Source organism: Psittacula echo (assembly GCF_963264785.1).
Source record: "Psittacula echo genome assembly, chromosome: 5".
In the NCBI taxonomy this organism is placed as follows: Eukaryota; Metazoa; Chordata; class Aves; order Psittaciformes; family Psittacidae; genus Psittacula; species Psittacula echo.
This window is the reverse complement of record NC_137739.1, coordinates 53,927,893-53,948,246: the sequence shown is the minus strand read 5'-3', so window position 1 is coordinate 53,948,246 and position 20,354 is coordinate 53,927,893. Positions and strand designations below refer to the sequence as shown.

Below are 20,354 nucleotides of genomic sequence, written 5' to 3'. Positions count from 1 at the left end.
ATCCTGCCAGGCACCCCCATCCCTGACCATGCAGCGGTCCTGGGCAAGGGGGAGCACTCGCACCATGCTCTCTGCCTCTCTCCACCTCTTTCTTTGTGCACCAGCCCAGTGCCATCTTCTCCAGTCATGCATGGTTTGGGGCTCTCCCAGTGATTCCACCTTGCTTTGACACAATCACATCTCTGCCTTTGCTAAGGGCTGGCAGTGAAGCCAAGGAGTGCCACAGTACAGGTATGCTGCCCTGCCCCAAGTTCCTTCAGGCTGGCTGGAGCACGCATGTACCTAATTCTGGTTTTTAGCTGGCTCACCTTCCCTCCGCTTGCTGCCCACCCTAGTTAGACGACAGCTAGCACAGGCCTCTCAGGCTTATTTGCTCAAGATCCTATTTGCTCAAGACTGTTCACTCCTCCTGCACTGCTGTACCCCATTCAACTGTGCAATGGTGGATTTGGCTCCCTGCAGGAGTAGAGGCAGCAGAGGTGGGAGCTGGCCATGCCGTACGGCTGTCCTCTCCAAACCATGTGGGGACTTTTTCTCCCTCTCCTTTCAGCAACACATCACTACCAGATAGTTAATCATCTCTTGTTTTGCCTCTCCCCTGGATGAGATCTGTGGCTTTTCCTTGCGTCAGGTTGGCCACAACTCAGTGTATTTCCTAAGGATGCTTCGGGCAGCAGAGTCACGTTAATCCCAAGGTGAGGCTGCTTTTAGCAGGTCTGGGCTGCCAGCTGAAAGGCTTTGTGTTGGTTTCGCTGGTTGGTTTAACCTCCGAGCCAGCTGAAATGCAGCAGCAGCGGTGGCTCTTTACTGCTTTGTGTTAAGGGCAGTAAAGTAAATACAAGGAAAAGATGTCTTAAAATAAAAACAAAGGTTGCAATCATGTCATGGCAACAGCTTCCAGAAGCTGGCTCTTAGCCAGAGGAAGCATAGCTGGAATTTCTCTGTTGATGCTGTCAGGACCTGGAGCACTTCCCAGCTGCACACAATGCCCATCTGCAGAGCTCCTTGCCCTTTAGAAACCCTACCAGCCATACTTCAGACACAGCAGATTCAAAGCAAAGGGAGGCACCCAATTAGGTGTGTGCAGCAGGATGGAAATGAAAAGACAGCATCTGCCAGAAGAAATCACAGGAAATAGCTGAAAGGCAGCACCTGAGGCCTTGGAGGGGGCAGAGCTGAACTTGAGCACTTTGAAGAAGAGGTCATCTTCATGGGGAAGTAGCTGAGGGACAGGCAGAACCATGTTTCCAGCCATTACTTGCCCCAGGGCAAGGACATGGAGCAAGTGTTCAGTTACTGTTCAGGCAGTGCAATTTTTTGCTGCTACTTCAGGGCAGGAGGAGCACAGCATTGAGGGCTGAGGAGGTTCTGTTCTAGAGATGTGTTCCTTCCATGCTCAACACCCTTCAGAAGAGCAGGGGCTGGGGGGAAGCACTAGGTGTGTCAGAATGGTATGGGGCAGGAGGGTCTGGGAATAAGGGTATCCTCTGTGTAACCCTGTACTGGGGCAACAGCCTTCAGCATCATGGGGGAGAACCTTCTGGCTCAATGTGATAAGTAGGCAGCTGTGTGATGGGTGGGGTGTGATGTTACTGTCCCAAACCATCCCTGCTCCCTCTAGCTTTCCCAGCTCCTTGACTTCTCCTCTTCCGTACCACATCTCGTGTAACTCCCAAGAGAACTGAACTAGTCTGTGTGCCTCTGATACCCAGCTGTACTGTTTAATAAAGAAGAACAGTCAATCTTGGCCCTTTTTGCTGCCTTACGTTTATATTAATTTAAAAGCCCCAAGCAAGCAAAAAAACCCAAGGATGACAGAGAGCAGTTTACGGCTTTCTTGTTGACTCTAGCTTTGGAGATATTTGTCACTGGGAGTGCTTACGTAGCCCAGACCAATTGACATGAGAAGGCACCCAGCACCAAATGTCTGTTGGGAGGTTTTGTGCACTCCAATTGAACGGGTGAGCAGTGGAGGGGCTAGCAAAAGCATCCTGCTGCTCATTACCCTTCAAATTTCATGACCTTTAATGGAATTAGAGTTTTAAGCAGCCAGCCTAAAAATCCTTTTTCTGCTGTTCAGCTGCTGGTTGTTCTTTGAGACAGCATAGGCTCACATGCTGCTGCTGGTCACCCACTGCTGCAGGTAACCACAGCAACAGGGCACGGCCTCACAGGGAAGCCTTGACTGGCTTCATGCAGCACCCACCCTGACAGCTGGACTGCCTGAGGGACCATGGTGGGGATGCAGGATGTCCTGTCTCCCCTTCCGAGGGCATGTTCTAGCTTTGACATGGTGGCTTTCCAGCTCTGGGAGGGCTGGGCACTCGGTAGTGAAGAAGGATGGTCCCTAGAGCAGAGAAGCCAGCTCAGGGTCTGAAATAGCATCTCCAGGAAACTGCAGCCCGGCCACAGGAGAGGACAATAGGCATCCTGGGAAAACTGTGCTGCTCTGCCCTGGGCAGCGTTTAGGATGGGGCTTTCTGAAGGGAGATGTGCAACTGGCTGGGAAGGACAAAGAGAGCAGCAGAGATCTGAGCGAATAGAAATCCTTCCTGTGGTTCACTGCTAAAACCAGTGTTCCAGCTCTTCCTGGCCTGGAGCACAACTGCCACCCTCAGGGCGAGTGCTGGGAGCCCAGCCCCAGCGTTGCAGAGATGGGCCATGGCTCTGCCCGGTGGGAATGCCCCTGGCACTGCCCACTACCGGTGATGCAGTGGGAGACGCCATGTGATTGCTCACCCTTGGCTGTGCGGGACTTCTGTGTGCACAGGCTGTACTCAGGTGAGCAGGTTTCTGAGGGCTGGGGTATGATGGGGCGTACATAACCTTGTTAGGCTGTGAGGAGCTCCCCTGGTGCGAGAGCCGGGAGGGGTGCAAGCCAGGGGGCAACTACAGCCCTTGCTCACAGGCAGGGCTCCTGCCTCAGCTCCCAGGCGCCAGCAAGGCCCTGCATGCTGTCCTGTTACCACTAAGTATTAACCGGGGTGTGTGTGTGTGTGTGTCTTTGGGGGTGTGTGAATAGGGGAGTGGGGTTTCAAATTTTCCAGTTTTTCACCTGAAGTGAAGCCCTCTCATGCCCCCTGCCCTGTGCCGTGAGGCAGGCTGGCCGGGCAGGGCTCACCCCAGAGCAGCTGTGGAGGAGCCAGCTGGAGGGACCTGCTGAAACCAGGGGCAAATCATTCAAGTAAGGATTTGGGTACAAAGAATGTGTTTTGGGAGGGAGGAGAGGAGGAAGAGTGCTGTCTGCTCAAAACCTAGAGGAAGGTTCCCAAAATGATGTCCACCCCCTACCCCAGGATGTGCTGGTGAGCAGTTCAGCTTTGGAAACATCTGCTCCATCCCTAGATGGGATTGGCCCTCCTCATTGCTGTTGTCCCACAGTAGTTCCAGGCCAGCTCCCTCCAGGCAGTGTGTACCAATCTGGTGGTGTCCTGAGCCAGCCCTGCCTGTGGAGGGGAGGCACATGCCTGTCCCGGGGCTGCACCCCACGCCCGGTGTCTGTGATGGTGCCAAAGACTGAGCCAGCCTTTCCGAGGGGACAAGGAGGAGTGCTCCACAGCTCTTGCTGCTTCTGCCCATTCACTAGGGTTTGCATCTCTGGGGACCATGGAGATCAGCAAGGTGTCTGCAGGTAACAAGAGGTGTCCTTGACACTGAAGCATCTGCAGGACATTCCCAGGAAAGCTCAAAAGCAGCCCACAGGTGGGGAAAGGGTCCAGGGTACTTTTGCAGCCTGCAGTGGTGACGGTCCTCATCTGCTGGCACTGGACAGGATGCACGGGGGGTGACAATGCCAGGCAAGCCACTGGGTGAAGTCATTTTATTCAAGGCACGGTCATAGCAATATATCACAAGAAGGTACAGACCTCTGGCACATTCCTACAGCGGGGCAGCCAAGGGCAGTCAGACCAGCACCCTGCGCTCCCAAGGGTGCAGTGCCACTCACAGGCACTTGCTCTCACCCAGAGAGAAACCACCAGCACCCCGCGTCTCCCAGAGCAGGCAGTGAGGGCAGCGGCTCAGTTGCAGGCAGGCCCCACAGGGGCACCTGGGCAGGGAGCCATGAGACCCCAGGGTGCTCTTTGGGGTTGGGAGGGAGGGGCTGAGCTCAAGGGTCCCCTGAGGCAACCCCTCTGTGACTACCGTGTCATAGCCACTGCCCTGGCATGCAGCAGTGAGGGTTGGGGCCCATGAGACTGCCAGCTGGCTGAACCGAGACCCATCAGCCCCACAGGAATGTCGCAGGGCCCAGTTGCGTCCAACCAGGACCCACAGCTTGCTGCTGGCCTGCCTTTAACCCCCTCTGGGCTAACACACCATGCCCCCTCCTCTCAGTGGCACCAGTAATGCTAAGCAGTGCCATAACTGAGCCTCTGCCATTGCGCAGCAGCACCCCCCATGCCAGCAGCCCGGTGCTGGTACACCTGTGTCATCATCCCTTCCTGCCTTGCATGGTCCTGGGATAGTGGCTAGAATTGTTCTGAAGCCAGCAGGAAAATCAGGAGCAGGAAAATCAGCCCCAGGGCTGAAGCGGGGCCAAGTGAGGAGCCAGCATACCCTGGTGGGCTAGCCTGGTGGGAATGGGGCCAAGCAGGGTGAGGATCTGCCCTCGTCCCCAGGAGTCTCCCCAGCTGCTGTGGATGAGCTGGAACCCCCCCAGGACGCCTGGGCAGAAGCTGGCACATTTAAAACGATCACTGCAAGACTCACTGCAGAGGTGGTGTGCCTGCTGGGGAAATCCCATGGCTGTGGCTTGTGGGCACAGGCAAGGATGCAGTGGAGCAGAACCCAGAGACCAGGATCCTTCCAGCCCCTTCCTCCCCCCCATTTCTGTTGCAACAAGACAGAGCCACACAGGGTCGCGTGGCCAGCCCCAGGGAGAGCATGAGCACAACAGGGATGCTGCCAGGGTGAGTGGGATGATGAGGAGCTGCCTTCACAGCCATTAAACACGCTCCTCCCTTGACCTCCCATTTCTCCCCAAAGACCCAAGAGCACAGGCATGGTGCAGCAGGCTGAAGGGATGCAGTGGGAGGGCCAGGGAAGAGCTCGCCTTGCTTTGATGCCTGCCTTTGTTTTGATGCCTGCCTTGGGGCAGAGCCAGTGCGGGAGCAGCCCAGGGCACTCGCCTCCTACACCAAAGCACACGGATCTTGGCAGTCCCTGCTTTAATGGACAAAGCCATGGGGGCAGCAGCAGGGGTGGCCACACGCCTGCACAGCCGGCACCAGGGGAGGCAGCCGGGTGGCCACCATGAGAAATGAGTAGGCAGGGTGTGAAGCAAGGGTTAGGGGTGGCCGTCCCCTGCCACTGGGGACCCGCGGAATAGAGTGGCAGCAGGCACATTCATCTCAGCTGTCTGGGCTGCTTCCTTCTCACGGAGGGGCCAGGGCCTCCTTCCTGCCCCCAAAAGCATGGCCTCTCATAAACAACCTCTCCCCATACCACTGCACCCCATCTTCTCCACGATGGGCTGGAAGAGGCAGGTGGGGATAGGGGAGCATGAGGCAGGCACTGAGCCAGTCCAGGCAGCTGGAGGGACCGTCAGAGCCTCCCACCACCTCCCATACAATGGGGTCTCCAACATCAGCCCTGTTGTCCTGAGGTGGCCCCCACCAGTGATGGGAAGGCCCCTGCCTTCTTGCCCCCTGGCACGTCTTCCAGTCTTCTCCTCTGCTCTGGGTACGGCTGGTCCTCACCCCGGCAGTGGGGATGCTCACTGGTAGCGGGCCTGGCTCTCCATCACGGGGCCACTCCTGTACTCGCCCTCCACTGTCTCCAGCTCTGTCTCAAAGCTCTGCAGTGCCTCGTCCTCCCCATCCTCTGCTGGCTCCAGGTGGTTCCCCATGGTGCCATAGGACTGGTGTGCCGGGGAGGCCGCCGGCGTCAGGCTCAGCTCAGGCTCCTGCAGGACCGCGGCCACAAAGAGCTGCCCCAGGGGGCAGTGGGGAGTCAGGGCCCAAGGAGCAAAGGGTGTGACTGTGGTGGGGCTGAGGAGGGATACTTACATTGGAGTTGGGGGTGGAGGAAACGCTGCTCCGCTCCACATCATTGAAGGCGCCTTCGGACTGGTCAGACATCTGGGGAGAGGGAAGTCAGGAGGAAAGAAATGATGGTCTGGGGGTCCCCAGATGAAGTCAGGGGGGCAACAGGGCACCTCCTCAGGCTCCCCAAGGCAAATGCAGCCCAGAGAGGCAGGGAAGGGATGCAGTGGGGTGAAGGAACAGGATGGGTGGCTGTCTGTGCTCACCTGGTAGCTGGAGGGTTTCCGCGGCTGCAGCTTCTTCAGGCAGAGGCCAAAGAAGGAGAAGACAATGCAGGAGAGGAGGACCACAAAGGTGAAGAGGGTGACAGGGCGTGTAGGACCTAGAGCACAGAGACACTGGGGAAGCACATAAGCCTCCAAGGACCTGCTGCACATCCAGCTGAGCCTCACACTGGTGCTTGATTTGGGTGTTACAAGCTCTCAACCCACTTTCCAGCACTCTATCTGACACTCCCCTCATCTGCCAGGTCTCCATCACATCTTCCCCCTTCCCACCCTCCAGGTAAAGCCTAACTCAGGGGTGACACCAGCGGCTCATTTGCCCAAGCATCCGATGCGACCCTCAGCAGCGGCAGAGGCAGTCCCAGCCTTTCCCTACCAAGGCGCAGGACGGAGAAGAAGAGCAGCCAGAACATGCAGAGGATGGGGGCCACCACGACCTGGCTGATGGCGGCGACGTGGAGGCGCTGGTTCAGCTTGGTGGGGATGTACACATAGTAGATGTTGTACCGATCAACCATGTGCTTGAGCAGCATGTAGAGCAACCCTGGCAGGAGGAAGAGGGGCCTTTGAGGGGAGGATAATGGGGACAGGCAGGTCGCAGGGACAGCAAAGCAGGCCCAGGGGACGATGCCCAAGGGTGCCTTCCTGTACCATACAGGAAGCTTGTGCTCCCACACCACTGCTGGTGGCTGAGACAGGCTGTTTGCACATCCAGGGGCAGCAGGACCATGGGCCATGGATCATACTCACCAAAGGGGACAATGATGGGGCAGGTGATGCTGTAGGTCATGACGACAGAGAAGATGCAGCAGGTCCAGGCATACTCCAGTCCAAACTGGAACTGATAGGCTTGGCTCTGGGGCACAACCAACAGCATCATTACTGCCTCTGCTGCTGCAAAGGCTGCAATTGCCTTTGCATCCCGGCCAACAAGGCTGTCTTCCCCTGCTAGCCTCTATGAGGCCAGAAGTCCCCACAAGTCTCCTCATAGGACCCAGACAGCCTGAGTTTCCAGTTAGCACATCCATGCTGTGCCCGAGGATTGTGCAGGCTCAGAGATGAGCAGAGCCACGTACCCGCTTGATGTGGAGCCGCTCGGGCTCAGACTTGGCGAAGCAGAGGCGGGCAGTGTAGACAAGGAGGCCCGGGATGCGCAGCAGCTCCATTGCTGTCCCGATCAGGCTCGAGGTGACCACGTAGTTGACAAAGAAGGCGCCATTGTCTGGGAGGAAAACGCACCTGCCCCAGGGGCGCAGAGGGTGAGAGCGGGCAGGCGGCCAGGAGAGCCGCGCTGGGCTGGTTTGTCGGGTGCTCCAGGAGGTTCAGGAGCTCCTGGCTACTCACTGGAACTTGACATCAGCCTGGTCCAGAAAGTGGGTGTCGAAGAGCCAGCGGAAAAAAAGGTCCAGGCTGGAGCGGGGAGAAGAGGAGCAACTCAGAGAGAGGGGGAGCTGCAGAGTGACGTGGGGGACACCCAGAGGGTGTGTGCTTTGCCCTGCCCTTGGCAGGTGAGACCCCTTGGACCCTACACTGCCAGAACAGCCCCTTCTGCCACAGGCGACCACCACAGCATGGGTGCTTGCCTCCTGGATGGTCAGGGTTGCCATAGCTGGGGCTATGCAGACACCTGACCTCGTCCTTTCAGGATCTGCTGAAGGGCTGACCCCAAGCAGGACTCCACTAGCACCCGAGGGTCAGCCATGGCAGCCTGGCAAGCTGCCCCCCTTCCCTCCTCCTCTGCAGGGAATCTTTCTGTCCTTGCCAGGGAGCAGGGAGAGCAGTGGAGAGGGTGGTCTGTACCTGCTCAGCCCCAGCGAGGGCAGGATGATGACCATGAACACCAGGAATAAGAAGCACTTGTGCATGGTGAGCTGATTTTCACTTGACCTGCAGAGAGGGGAGGCAAGACAAAAACATTGCATTTCTCTATGGCAGAGCAGCTGATGGGGAGCATCTACTGCAGCCCTGGGGGAGTCAGCCCTGTTACCTTGTCCAGTGTGACTCGAAGAATGCCGAGTAGTAGACGAGGAAGGGCAAGAAGACAGAGAAGGCCCAGAGCAGCAGCGTGGGGAAGAACTGGGTGATGATGGGGTTCTGCAGGAGGAGAGGTACCGGATATCCCTTCAGGAGCCTGCCAGAGCTCAGTTGTGTTGGAGACAGCTGTCCAGGCCTCCTGGCACAGCATGGTGTGTACAAGGGGCAGGCTGGGGCATCCACTCTCTGATCAGGGACACTTGCTTCAGGAGATAAGAGGTTGAGGCCAGCCAAAGGCACCATGGGTGTGCTCTGAGCCCCAGTGCCTGTCCAGCAGCTCACAGGTCAATAAGCAGGAAGGAGATGTGCTGCTGGCAGCTCCTAACATCTCCTGGAGCTCTTCCCACCCCTCTTCTCTCACACGGACACCAACCTGCCCTCCTCAAAGGACACCACTAAGAAAGCTCAAATTTGCACAGGTGCCCGGGGCTCTGCCACTGGAAACACAAGAAGAGGATGGATGGCAAGCCAGGGGCATGACCACTCCTTGCCCCTCATCAGCACCCATCCCAGTGATAGCTCATTTTCTTGGGCCATCATAGATGCCCTCTCCCCATCATGGGCAAGCATGGAAATGGAAACCTTTTGGGAAAGCTGGCATGGGGCCCCAGGGACTACCTTGAGGCTTTCCACGGGGTGTGTGACATTGAACATGTCCATAGTGTTGACAATGATGGCTGGCGTGGTGAGGAAGAAGAGAAGGACGAAGAGGCAGATATTAAGGAGGATGAATCGCACCCACCAGGATGTGCCACGGACTGATAAATTCTCCCTGTGAGAGGAAAGCATGACTAGGACATGGTGTGGAGGAAAAGCCGTGCATCCTGGGTATCTCAGCCCAGCTCCCTGAGCCTCTGCCTCCCACTACCTGCGCCAGCCATCCTGGCAGCCACTGCTCTGAGCTCACCTATCCTGCACTGCTGTGCTGATACCTGCAGAGCCCCCAGGACTAGAGAATGGCCACAGGGGGAATCTGTACCACCAGGAGGCTTTGAAGTGAAGCTGGAGAAACCAGAGCCTGGCAATCAGCCCACATCTTGCCTGACCAAGCCCTGACCCCTGTTAGGTGATCACCCCAGCCACCCCTGCTGACTTCTGCTGTCATCACAGGAGGGACTATCGGCTCCTGCCACCCTGGGGAAGTGCCCTATAGATACGGGCACAGGTTCTTTACAGCTATGTGGGCTCCCTATAGGTACAGGCACAAGTTCCCCCTGACTGCTCTCCCCCCTCCCTCCATCCAACCACAGGGGTTCACCAGATGATATCGCTGGGTGCAGGGGCATAGCAAATGCCCCAGTGATGTGACTTGACCACGGTGGTGACAGAGGACTGCTGGGGGTGCTTGCGGCAGCGGATGTGGCTGTAGTCCTTCAAAATCCTGCAGGACGAGGGAGCCAGGGGTCAGGCCCAGATAAAGGGCTACCCCTGAACCTTCTTCTAAGACTCTTCCTGCAGCCCCAAAAGAGCAGCCATCTCTGCAGATGGCAGAGACACCCAGGAGACAGATCCACTGCCTGGCTTTGGCTGGGGAAGTGGGCAAGGTGACCCAGTTCCCCAGCAGCAGTGGCCACCAGGCTGGGGGACATCCCCATGCCATTGCACGAGAGGTACTCACACAGCCGTCATCCGCTCGTCCTGGAAGGTGACAAAGGCCATGTCAAGTCGCTTGAGCGTGATGCGGTTGCGCTCAGCATTGAACTCATCTGTGAGCTTCTCCTCCAGCTCCCCATAGTACTGCTCAGCATCCACCTGTGGGAGCAGACGAGGCTCTGCCGCACTAGCTGGACTGGGGCACGGGCAAGCTGCATGCTCTGCCTTGCCTGTGGTGGCAGCCTGCCTGTGCCTGCCCGCAGCCCTGCCCACACCCTCCTACCTGCTCAAACCCACAGAAGCGGCAGCAGAAGATGCGGGCACACGGGTGGGTTTTGATCATGATCTTCCCCTCTTTCTGCGCCTTGGTGGTGAAGTAAAGCCGCCCTTTCATTGCCTTGCGCCTACCGGGAAGTCAACAGGGGAAAGGTTCATTTGGGAAGTGGGAGATAGACAGGCAGACTGCATCCCTCAACATGGTGGGCAGGAGCAGTACCCCCACCTGCAGAGGCAATGGGGACCTGCTAGCACTCACCTCTCTGCATCCAGCTTCATCAGCTTGCGCACATCGAAGCAGAACTGGACATTGGTGACGGTGCAGCTGGGATAAGCCTCACTGTGGGCACAGAGACACAGTGGCACAAAGAGGCAGGGGCAGGGACGAGGACAGCCTTTCCCACCTGCCTGCCAGCCACCCAGAAGGGTGCACCACTACTCACTGGAAATGCTTGATGATAAGGGAAGGGTCCGTGATCTCCTTGGGGATGTGGGTAACCATCAGCGTCCGGGCAACCTGGGGGAAAGAGAAGGGGCAGAGGGGACAGGTGGGCAAGGGATCTGTGGAGCATCTCACTGCTATCCTGCTCGCCCAGCCACTGGGAAGGCAGAAGAGAGCCAGAGCACCAACTGCCACGCTGGAGGTGAGCACAGATCTCCTCAGTGCTCAGGGGGTTGGAACTAGATGATCTTGAGGTGCTTTCCAAACCTAACCATTCTATAATTCTGCGATTCTGTGCTCATCCCAGATGCTGGGGACATAGCTGGACACTGCCACCTCCCAGACAAACACAGCAGAACTTCAATCTCAAGACACAAGGCAGAAGGAGAAAGATCTGCCACCAGGTGGCCAGATTTTCTCCAGAAGCTGGAGAAAACCAGCCATCTCTTTGCCTGCTGGCCCAGGCCCAGGCTGTTTCTAAAGCTCTCCCTGCCGACTGGGACCATCCTTTCCACAAAGCATAAAGTTGTCCCTTAGCACTGAAGGAGGCAGGGCTGGAGGAGGGGTGGCTGCTCACCTTCTCATTCTCTCTGTATTCAAGATGCACAGAGTGGTGGGCCATGCAGAGGATTGTGAGGATGAAATAGATGAGGGCAAAGATGCTGTGCAGCCACAGGAGACGGTCCCTGGAGGAGGGGAAGAGGAGATCAGTGAGCACTGTGCCAGGCATGTGGCATTCAGACCAGTCTGGCAGTCAGAGTCTCATGTTTGACCACTCCAGCCACCCAGTGGGACCTCCCTGAGCTGGCTGCTGAACCCTCACTCCGGGGACAAGAGGGGCAGTGTCAGGGTGTTAGCTGAGCTACTATAGAGCTGAAGCCATCCTGCACCCCTAAGAGCACTTCTGCTGGCAGCAGGGTGCAGTTAGCAGTGCCAGCATGCTGGCCACCACAGCTGTGCTCATATGTGATGCAGAAAGACATGAGGGCTACTGCAAGCAGCATGCTGCTCACATGGACCTGTCTCTGTCCCTGGCATGGGGCTATGACCAGCACTGTGCCTCAGTGCTCTGAGCAGTGCCCACCATAGTGGCAGCACCCACAGCCCTCCCTGGACATGGGAGCCACGTACTGTGTCGGGATGTTGGCGATGGTTGTCCGGCCGAAGTGGGTGGGATTGTGTCCTGCAGGGGAAGAGGAGAAGCATGATGTTAAGGGAACAGTGCGGTATGAATGCCCATGCTCGCAGGGTTAATGGCTCTGGTCTTTGCTCCCTCCTTTTCCACCTCCCAAGGTCTCCACCAAGCCCTTGCTGCCCTGGAGCTCCCTGACTTTTGCATTCCTCTGTCCAACAGCTAATGGTGGGTTCCTGCTCACATGGGGGCTCCTGATGGAGAGGTTCTTCTGCCCTCTGTCCCAGCAGCACAGAGCTCACCCTGAGGCTGGGGAGCCTGCACCACAGTCCTGAGCCATGCCGAAGCTGGGGAAGCACCTACCCAGGAGGTCCCCTGAGAAGTTGACAGGCAGGATGACAGCCACGGAGAGCACACAGACCAGCATCAGCAGGACCAGGAGGTGCCGCTGGAAGGACAGGTAGGTAGTGGCATCGATCCCACACTTGCTCTGAATCTCCTCGTCCCTGGGGGAGAGGCAGGTGGGGGTGAGCACTGGTGGTGCCTACTCATCACCTCCCACCCTGGGGACCCTGGCTGCTTCAGCCTCACATAACCCACATCAACTGATGGCATCCTGCCTGTGGCACATGGTATTTGGGCACAGAGTGGATGAGGGACACAAGCAGCCCTTGGGCTGTCACCCCATTACAGGACCAGCTCCTACCAGAAGAGGTTGAAGCCCTTTTCTTTGGGATAGGATCAAGGGCCAGGAGAAAACACAGAGGTGAATCCTCTGCTATCTCTGTGGAGAGGATGCTTTAAGAGGGCTCTGCTCTGCCACTGGTCCCAGCAGCTCCAGGTGATGGGCCAACCCCTGTGGGCATCAGCTCCCCACGGGCAAGTGGTGGGGCATGGCTGTGATGCAAGGGACACACACTTACTTCATCTGGTAGATAGAAAGGAGCCAGGAGCAGAATCCCTGGAAAGAAAAAGAGTCAGGATGAGCCAGGGGTGACCACCTCAAAACCTCACTGGTGAGGATCCAGGGCTTGACACATGCTGGGGACACATGCAGAGGTGGTGCGGTGCTGGGGCTCAGCCCCTAATTCTGGGATGCTCAGCCCAGTCGCTCATCTGCAGCGGTGGCAAAGGCAGCTGCCTTGAGAGGAACGGGAAACACGGGGCACCACTGCAACACAGGCTCCTGGCTTCCAGCAACATCCTCCTCTGCTCCCCTCCCTGGCAGCCCCTAACGTGCAATGCGCTTTTTTGGCTACTACTGAGCGCTGAGCTGGCACTGCTGTAGAGTGATATAGAAGCACTAAGATCTTGTGTAATAGCTTATTCTCTGTCATTGTATATGTGATATTAGGGGTTTTCTCCCCTGTGCGTTATTTTAAGTTCTGCCAACACTGAAGTTCATGCAAGTTCAATGTCCTCGCAGTCATGGCTGTACAGAATACCACTCAGCCATCTGGCACCTCCTCTTCACCCCGTTCTGGAGGGTTTATGCTTGGCTTGGACAGCACAGACCCCAGGCAGCCTGCTGCAGAATTCCCTTACCCTGCTCTGTGAGAGCTGGCAGCTTCTTCCTCCTCTCCATCCCCTACCTTTACTCATGCCAGGACCTTCTCTGCTACCCCACAGCTCAGCTTAGTTTGCTTAACTGCAGCTGGAGGCTTTGGAAGTGCAGACATCCCTGTGCCCTCAACAGCTCCACGGGGAACTAACACCCCCTTACCACAACCGGGCTGACTTCCCTCCTGTACCCCACTCTGGGGCTCTGCTCTGCTGAACCATGTCTTGGAGGCTGCTCATGCAGACCCCAACTTTCCTGGAATGTAATTTCTTGAATTTCCAGAAACCCTCCTGAAAACCAGCATTTATGAGCTGGTTCCCACTTCTCTAGGATCCCCACGTGCAGGAGAGAGGACGGACACTGAGGTCAGTAGCTTGGCTATTCGTCTCAGGGGGAGTGAGAAGTCCTGTGCCTGCTACCAGGAATTTGTGATGGTAGCGAGTATTTGTCAGGCTGCTTTTATTGCAACCTTATCCTCCAATCCTGCTGCTGGAGGGTTGCTTTGGTGCTTCCTCACAGAGAAGGGCTCCCAGGCAGGAATTTGTTCAAGCTCTTCCTCACTGGATACAGGGACCAAACATTTACTAAGCTTTCCCACCACATTCTCACCTTCTCCAGCAAGCCTTTTCTATCTTCAACATCTATCAATCAGCCCTACAAACCCTCTGGCAGGTTTCCTGTTCTTCATTTGTGAGAAAAAATCCCATACTTGCTTTTATGCTCTCTACAAATTTCTCCTCAAATCTGTTCTTCTCACCCCCCTTAGTGCATTTCAAATCTGACCTGGCAAAATTTAGATTTTTCTCATTTGGGAACAGTTTGGCTCCTAAAAGGATGTCTTCCTGCTTCTAATAATCTCCCTCAATCTGCTCTTTAGCTCTTCTGGCTTTCCCTGTGGTCCTTCTCCCTTAGTTTTTGATGAGCGATATTTATTTGCCCAGAGTATCCGGTACAGAGCCTTTAAACAAGACTCCTGCCACCTGCAAGGATTTTGCTTCTTTACCTTTCCTGCCTAGTTATTTTTAGTAAGTCATGTAATTCTTTTCATAGTCACACATAGTCACTGATTTCTGAGTTTCTGCTGCCAAAAAATAAAGAGAAAGAGACAGACAGCAAAATGTGCCTGTCTGTGCCTGTTTCCAGCAAAGCCTGGTTCATGCCTGGTGTGGTAGAGAGAAAAAAAAGGATGACTTAAAAAAGATGATACCAGCAGAGGCAGAGGTGTGATCCAGGGGACTCTGACCTGTGGGGACCAGAAAGGTTCCTGCAGGCATACAAAGAGGCTCTGGCCATGCATCTGACTAGGTCCCTGCAACCAGCAGATGCTTGCCTTGGCAGGAGCATCCCCTCCTAGCTGCAATTCAAGGTAGATGCCTCGAAACAAGCCAGGACAAAGAAACTGCTGCTAACAGGTGTTAAGCAGGAAACCCTGCGCTGGAGTGTTTAATTTTTCCCATTTGACTTTGGAGCTGGGTTTCTGATGAAGAGCAGCATGGGCTGGGCAGGGACAAGCCCAGCTGGGGCTCCCATTGCCACGGCCACCAACACTTACCATGTCCTTATTGTCAGTGTCCAGGGGGCTGCTCTCCGATGGGGACTTCTCCTTCTCACTCTGCTCTCCATAGAAAAGTGACGTCAGACTGCAGTGAGGAGAAGGTCAGAGAGGTGAGGCAGGAAAGAAGCAGCAGACAGGAGAGGATGAGTGCCCTTGAACAGACTTCTAGGGAGCAGCTGAGGAAACACCTTCCCTCTCCCCTCACCCTGCACTGGGGCTGGACCAGCAACCACCACTGGGCTTGGGGCGGGTGCTGCAATCTGCTGCCTCTGTGCTGACAATTTTCTGCAGCTTCTCTGTGGCCCTGGCCCACAGCGGGGTGGCCCATGAAGAATATGACTTAGGTCAAGAACAAGTGGCTGCTGTACTATATTTTTTCTGTTCCACTAGTTTCAGCCCTCCCAAATGGTGTTACAGTAACAAGGAATGTAATCTGAGTTTGCATTTTAAGTCTTAATTGCCCCTTTCACCTCCCTGGTGGATGGAAACATGTCTGTCTATTGCCAGACCCAGCTCCAGAGCCTGAGGCCAAAGAGAGCTGGAGAGGGGAGAAGGCAGGAAAAGGCATTTTACAGAGTTGGCTCCTGTGGGCTGCCCAGCCTTGCAGACACCACCCATCTGTGCAAAGCTGCTTTGCTGCCTGGGGCAAGCTGTGCTCTGACAGGCAGCTGCGGGCAGCACAACACGCATGGAAATTGGTCTGGGCTCTGCTTGCACCAGATCATCTGTGGTTTCGGTGAAATTCTGCACGTATCCTGAAGACTGGGCCAGGCAAGCTGCCCTGTGACATGAGGAGCATGACGGCTGTGGGTCTGCCTCCTTGGGCTGGCCAGCCCTGCTTATCCCAAGAGAGCAGCAGCGGGAGAGGCAGCAGCTCAGTCCTCACTCAAAAGCAGCTCTTGGGCCTCTGTCCTGCCCATGACAGTGCCCTCTCTGCATCAAGAGCACAGTCACCAGACAATGTCTTCAAGAGGGAATCAAAGCTGGCCTAGGTTTTCCCTCTCCCTGCAGAAAAGAGTGCCTGTACCTCCATGGGCAACAGCAGCCAGGCAATTCCCAGTGGGAAGGAGGGATGGGAACACCTGCTGAGCTTCTCCGTGGGCCACCCTGCAGTGCCAGCCCTCTTGGAAAGGCTAGAGACATCACCAGTGGTGGTCTTGCATCCTCCTCACCTATCATTGTCCATCAGCAGCGCCAGGCGCCCGTAGTCCCAAGCTGCTTTCCGAAGGCAGGAGAAGATCAGGAGGAGAAGCTGGAAGAAGATGGAAGAGGAGAAGTGAAGGGTTTTGCTGTGAGGTCTCACCTGGTGCATTCTCCTTACATCCCACCTTTCTGTTTTCTCACACCTGAGCCCAAGCTGCAGCAACACTCCTGGCTCAAGCCAAACTGCTCCAGTCCCTGATCTCACAACTGCTGCCCCAGTGCCACTTGCTGCCCACCAGGATGTGGGCAAAGCTCTTGGTCCCCTGCACATAACTCCTGTTCCCCCAGTCAGTCAGATGCACTAACGCACAGGCTGCTCTTGCATGTGGCTTCAAGTGCACCCATAACACACACACCCCCATGCTCACAGCCAGTCTTTGACACCACAGAGACTGTGGTACCATAAAGTGGCACCCTCCCGGCACACTCACCAGCCAGAGGATGAAGTTGATGGCGAGCACGGTGGGCACACCACCGAACGGCAGCCCTTCCAGGACAGTGCTGCGGGAGCGGGCACTGAAGCATTGCTCCTCTGTGCTGTTCACCAGTGTGTCGAGGAAGCTGAGCACATCCAGCGAGGTGGGGCTGGCACCCTCAGGTGCTGGCTCCACTGAGTACACGCTCTCCATCAGTGGTGTTGTTGGCCTCACCCTGCAAGACAGGGACAGGGGTGCAGATGGAGAAGCTTCTGCTTCAAAGGGGGCCGTGGCTCTTCCAGGTCCCCCAGCAAGGTTTGAGTAGCTCCCTAAGGGCAGGTAGGGGAGCAGCCTGGCTGGTGACCTTGGAGTTTCCCTGGTCCTACTTTTTCCCGGGATGGGGCTATGGGACAAAGGGCAGTAGGTGATGCTGTAGAAACCTCACAGTACCTCCTTCCCTTTCCCCACCCCATTAAACCCCATGCTATTTGGTTGTCTCCATCACACCTGAGACAGGTCTTTCAACACCTCTGCCCCTTGGTCCTGAAAGCTGGTTGAGTCATGGCCACCCTGGTGTGGTCAGCAGGCAGGAATGAGGAGCCAAAGCATTTGGATGAGTTTCTGAGAATAAGAACAATAATGATGTTAACAACTGGGTTGCTGGAGCTGTGCCTGCTTTGCTCCCCACTGGCAGGTATCTACTGTGTGTAAAGCATCCCTAAGCCCTCCCTTCCCCTCCAGCATCACAATCTGTGTGACTTTGGGGTCATGGGACCTCCAGTCTTTCCATCAGAGCAGAATTGCTCCTTCCAAGATATCTTGATGTCTTCAGAAGAATCAGCTTCTCAAAACCTTAAATTTCAGGTTTCCCTCCACTTTCCCAGGAGCTGATACCACAGGCTACAGTCCTCACTGACAGTAAACACTATTAATAGACAAGACTGTGGCTTGTTTCCAAAAACCTTTCCTATCACCATGCTTTAAGTAGAAGAGGATCCTCTCCAAACCTGCAGCACTTGAGATCCCTGGGAAGAAACACCATACAGCAGCCAGCATGACTATTAATCATGGGGATGTCACAGGCCTGTGTGCCAAAACAGTGCTGAATGGCCACTGCACTCACCAGAAGGACAGGAGAGGGAATGAGCACAGCACACACTAACAAACACCGCGTGGGGACATCAGGGCCAGAGTCTTCTCCGCGTGTTCCTGCCTGCCTGCTCCTGTACTTTGGAGCCCCTCACCAGCACCTTCAGCCAGCTGCTCCTGGTCCCTGTAGAGCTGCATGGCCTTCAGAGGAGGACAGCTATGACTGTGGTGAGGCCAACCACATCGCTAGGGTGAGAGACACCCTGGGACACAGGGGACGTCCTCAGGGTGCTCTCATGATGGTCCATTAATAGGTTGTTAGGTGGCTTTCAAAACAGCAACCAGGTTGGGTTTCTAAAGTCTCTTCTGAAAAGGCTGCAAGTTAGGCTAGAATCACAGAATCATAGAATAGTTAGGGTTGGAAAGGACCTTAAGATCATCTAGTTCCAACCCCCCTGCCATGGGCAGGGACACCTCACACTAAACCATGCCACCCAAGGCTCTGTCCAACCTGGCCTTGAACACTGCCAGGGATGGAGCATTCACAACTTCCCTGGGTAACCCATTCCAGTGCCTCACCACCCTCTCAGTAAAGAATTTCTTCCTTATATCCAATCTAAACTTCCCCTGTTTAAGTTTGAACCCATTACCCCTTGTCCTATCACTACAGTCCCTGATGAATAGTCCCTCCCCAGCACCCTTATAGGCCCCCTTTAGATACTGGAAGGCTGCTATGAGGTCTCCACGCAGCCTTCTCTTCTCCAGGCTCAACAGCCCCAACTTTCTCAGCCTGTCTTCATATGGGAGGTGCTCCAGTCCCCTGATCATCCTCGTGGCCCTCCTCTGGACTTGTTCCAACAGTTCCATGTCCTTTTTATGTTGAGGACACCAGAACTGCACACAATACTCCAAGTGAGGTCTCACGAGAGCAGAGTAGAGGGGCAGGATCACCTCCTTCGACCTGCTGGTCACGCTCCTCTTGATGCAGCCCAGGATACAGTTGGGCTTTCTGGGCTGCGAGCGCACACTGAAGCCGGCTCATGTTCATTTTCTCATCAGCCAACACCCCCAAGTCCTTCTCCACAGGGCTGCTCTGAATCTCTTCTCTGCCCAACCTGTAGCTGTGCCTGGGATTGCTCTCACCTTGTGTAGGACCTTGCACTTGGCATGGTTAGACTTCATGAGGTTGGCATCAGCCCACCTCACAAGCGTGTCGAGGTCCCTCTGGATGGCATCCCTTCCCTCCAGCGTATCAACCGAACCACACAGCTTGGTGTCATTGGCAAACTTGCTGAGGGCGCACTCAATCCCACTGTCCATGTCACCAACAAAGATGTTGAACAAGACCGGTCCCAACACCGATCCCTGAGGGACACCACTCGTTACTGGTCTCCAGCCGGACATCGAGCCATTGACCACAACTCTTTGCGTGCAGCCATCCAGCCAGTTCTTTATCCACCGAGTGGTCTACCTATCAAATTGATGTGTCTCAAATTTAGAGACAAGGATGTCATGCAGGACAGTGTTGAGCGCTTTGCACAAATCCAGGTAGATGACATCAACTGCTCTACTCCTGTCCATGAGTTCTGTAGCCCCATCATAGAAGGCCACCAAATTGGTCAGGCAGGATTTCCCCTTAGTGAAGCCATGCTGGCTGTCACCAAGCACCTCCTTGTTTTTCATGTGCCTTAGCATGCCTTCCTGGAGAATCTGCTCCAAGATTTTGCCAGGCACAGAGGTGAGACTGACTGGTCTGTAGTTCCCTGGGTCATCCATTTTCCCCTTCTTGAAAATGGGGGTTATATTTCCCTTTTTCCAGTTGTCGGGAACTTCACCTGACTGCCATGATTTTTCAAATATGATGGCCAGTGGCTTAGCAACTTCATTCGCCAGCTCCTTCAGAACCCGTGGATGGATTTCGTCAGGTCCCATGGACTTGTGCACGTTCAGGTTCTTAAGATGGTCTCGAACCAGATCCTCTCCTACAGTGGGCCTAAGGTCTTCATTCTCACAGTCCCTGCGTCCGCCTTCCAAAACTCGGGTGGTGCAGTCAGAGCCTTTGCCAGTGAAGACCGAAGCAAAGAAGTCATTAAGAACCTCAGCCTTCTCCAAATCCAGGGTAGCCAGTTCTCCTGATAGCTTCCGGAGGGGGCCTACGTTGTCCCTAGTCTGTCTTTTATTTGCAATGTACCTATAGAATCCCTTCCTGCTATCCTTAACATCCCTAGCCAATTTTAATTCTAACTGGGCCTTACCTTTCCTAAGCTTGTCCCCAGCTTCCTGGACAACATCCCTGTATTCTTCCCAGGCCGCCTGTCCTTGCTTCCACCTTTTATAAGCCTCTTTTTTCCTTCGAGTCTTCCTCAGCAGCTCCTTATCCATCCAAGGAGGTCTCCTGGCCCTCCTGCTGCACTTCCTTCTAGTCGGGATGCAACACTCCTGAGCTTGGAGCAGGTGATCCTTGAATACCAACCAACAGTCTTGGGCTCCCCTGCCCTCTAGGGCTATATCCCATGGAACCTTACTGAGCAGGTTTCTGAAGAGGCCAAAGTCTGCTCTCTTGAAGTCCAGGGCAGTGAGCTTGCTGCACGCTCTTCTCACTGTCCTGAGGATCTTGAATTCGACCATCTTGTGATCGCTGCAACCAAGGCTGCCCTGGAGTGGCACGTTTCCAACCATCCCTTCCCTGTTGGTGAGCACGAGGTCAAGCATGGCACCTCTCCTTGTTGGCTCCTCTATTACTTGCAGAAGGAAGTTGTCTTCCACACAATTGAGGAACCTCCTG

General features: G+C 55.4%; 1 protein-coding gene across 1 annotated transcript; it reads right to left on the bottom strand.

Annotated features, from left to right (window-relative positions):
* Positions 1-5,716: 5,716 nt before the first annotated feature.
* TMEM63C (transmembrane protein 63C) lies at positions 5,717-16,693 on the bottom strand (the record flags this gene model as incomplete). Its single annotated transcript, XM_080617975.1, has 22 exons — positions 5,717-5,929; positions 6,009-6,080; positions 6,251-6,366; positions 6,645-6,812; positions 7,019-7,124; positions 7,345-7,507; positions 7,613-7,678; positions 8,069-8,155; positions 8,256-8,362; positions 8,921-9,074; positions 9,561-9,683; positions 9,921-10,054; positions 10,179-10,299; positions 10,431-10,511; positions 10,615-10,688; positions 11,191-11,299; positions 11,745-11,796; positions 12,109-12,251; positions 12,669-12,706; positions 14,859-14,946; positions 16,034-16,113; positions 16,496-16,693. The coding sequence occupies 22 exons, from the start codon at positions 16,691-16,693 to the stop codon at positions 5,717-5,719; spliced, it is 2,493 nt and encodes an 830-aa protein (XP_080474101.1).
* Positions 16,694-20,354: the final 3,661 nt, after the last annotated feature.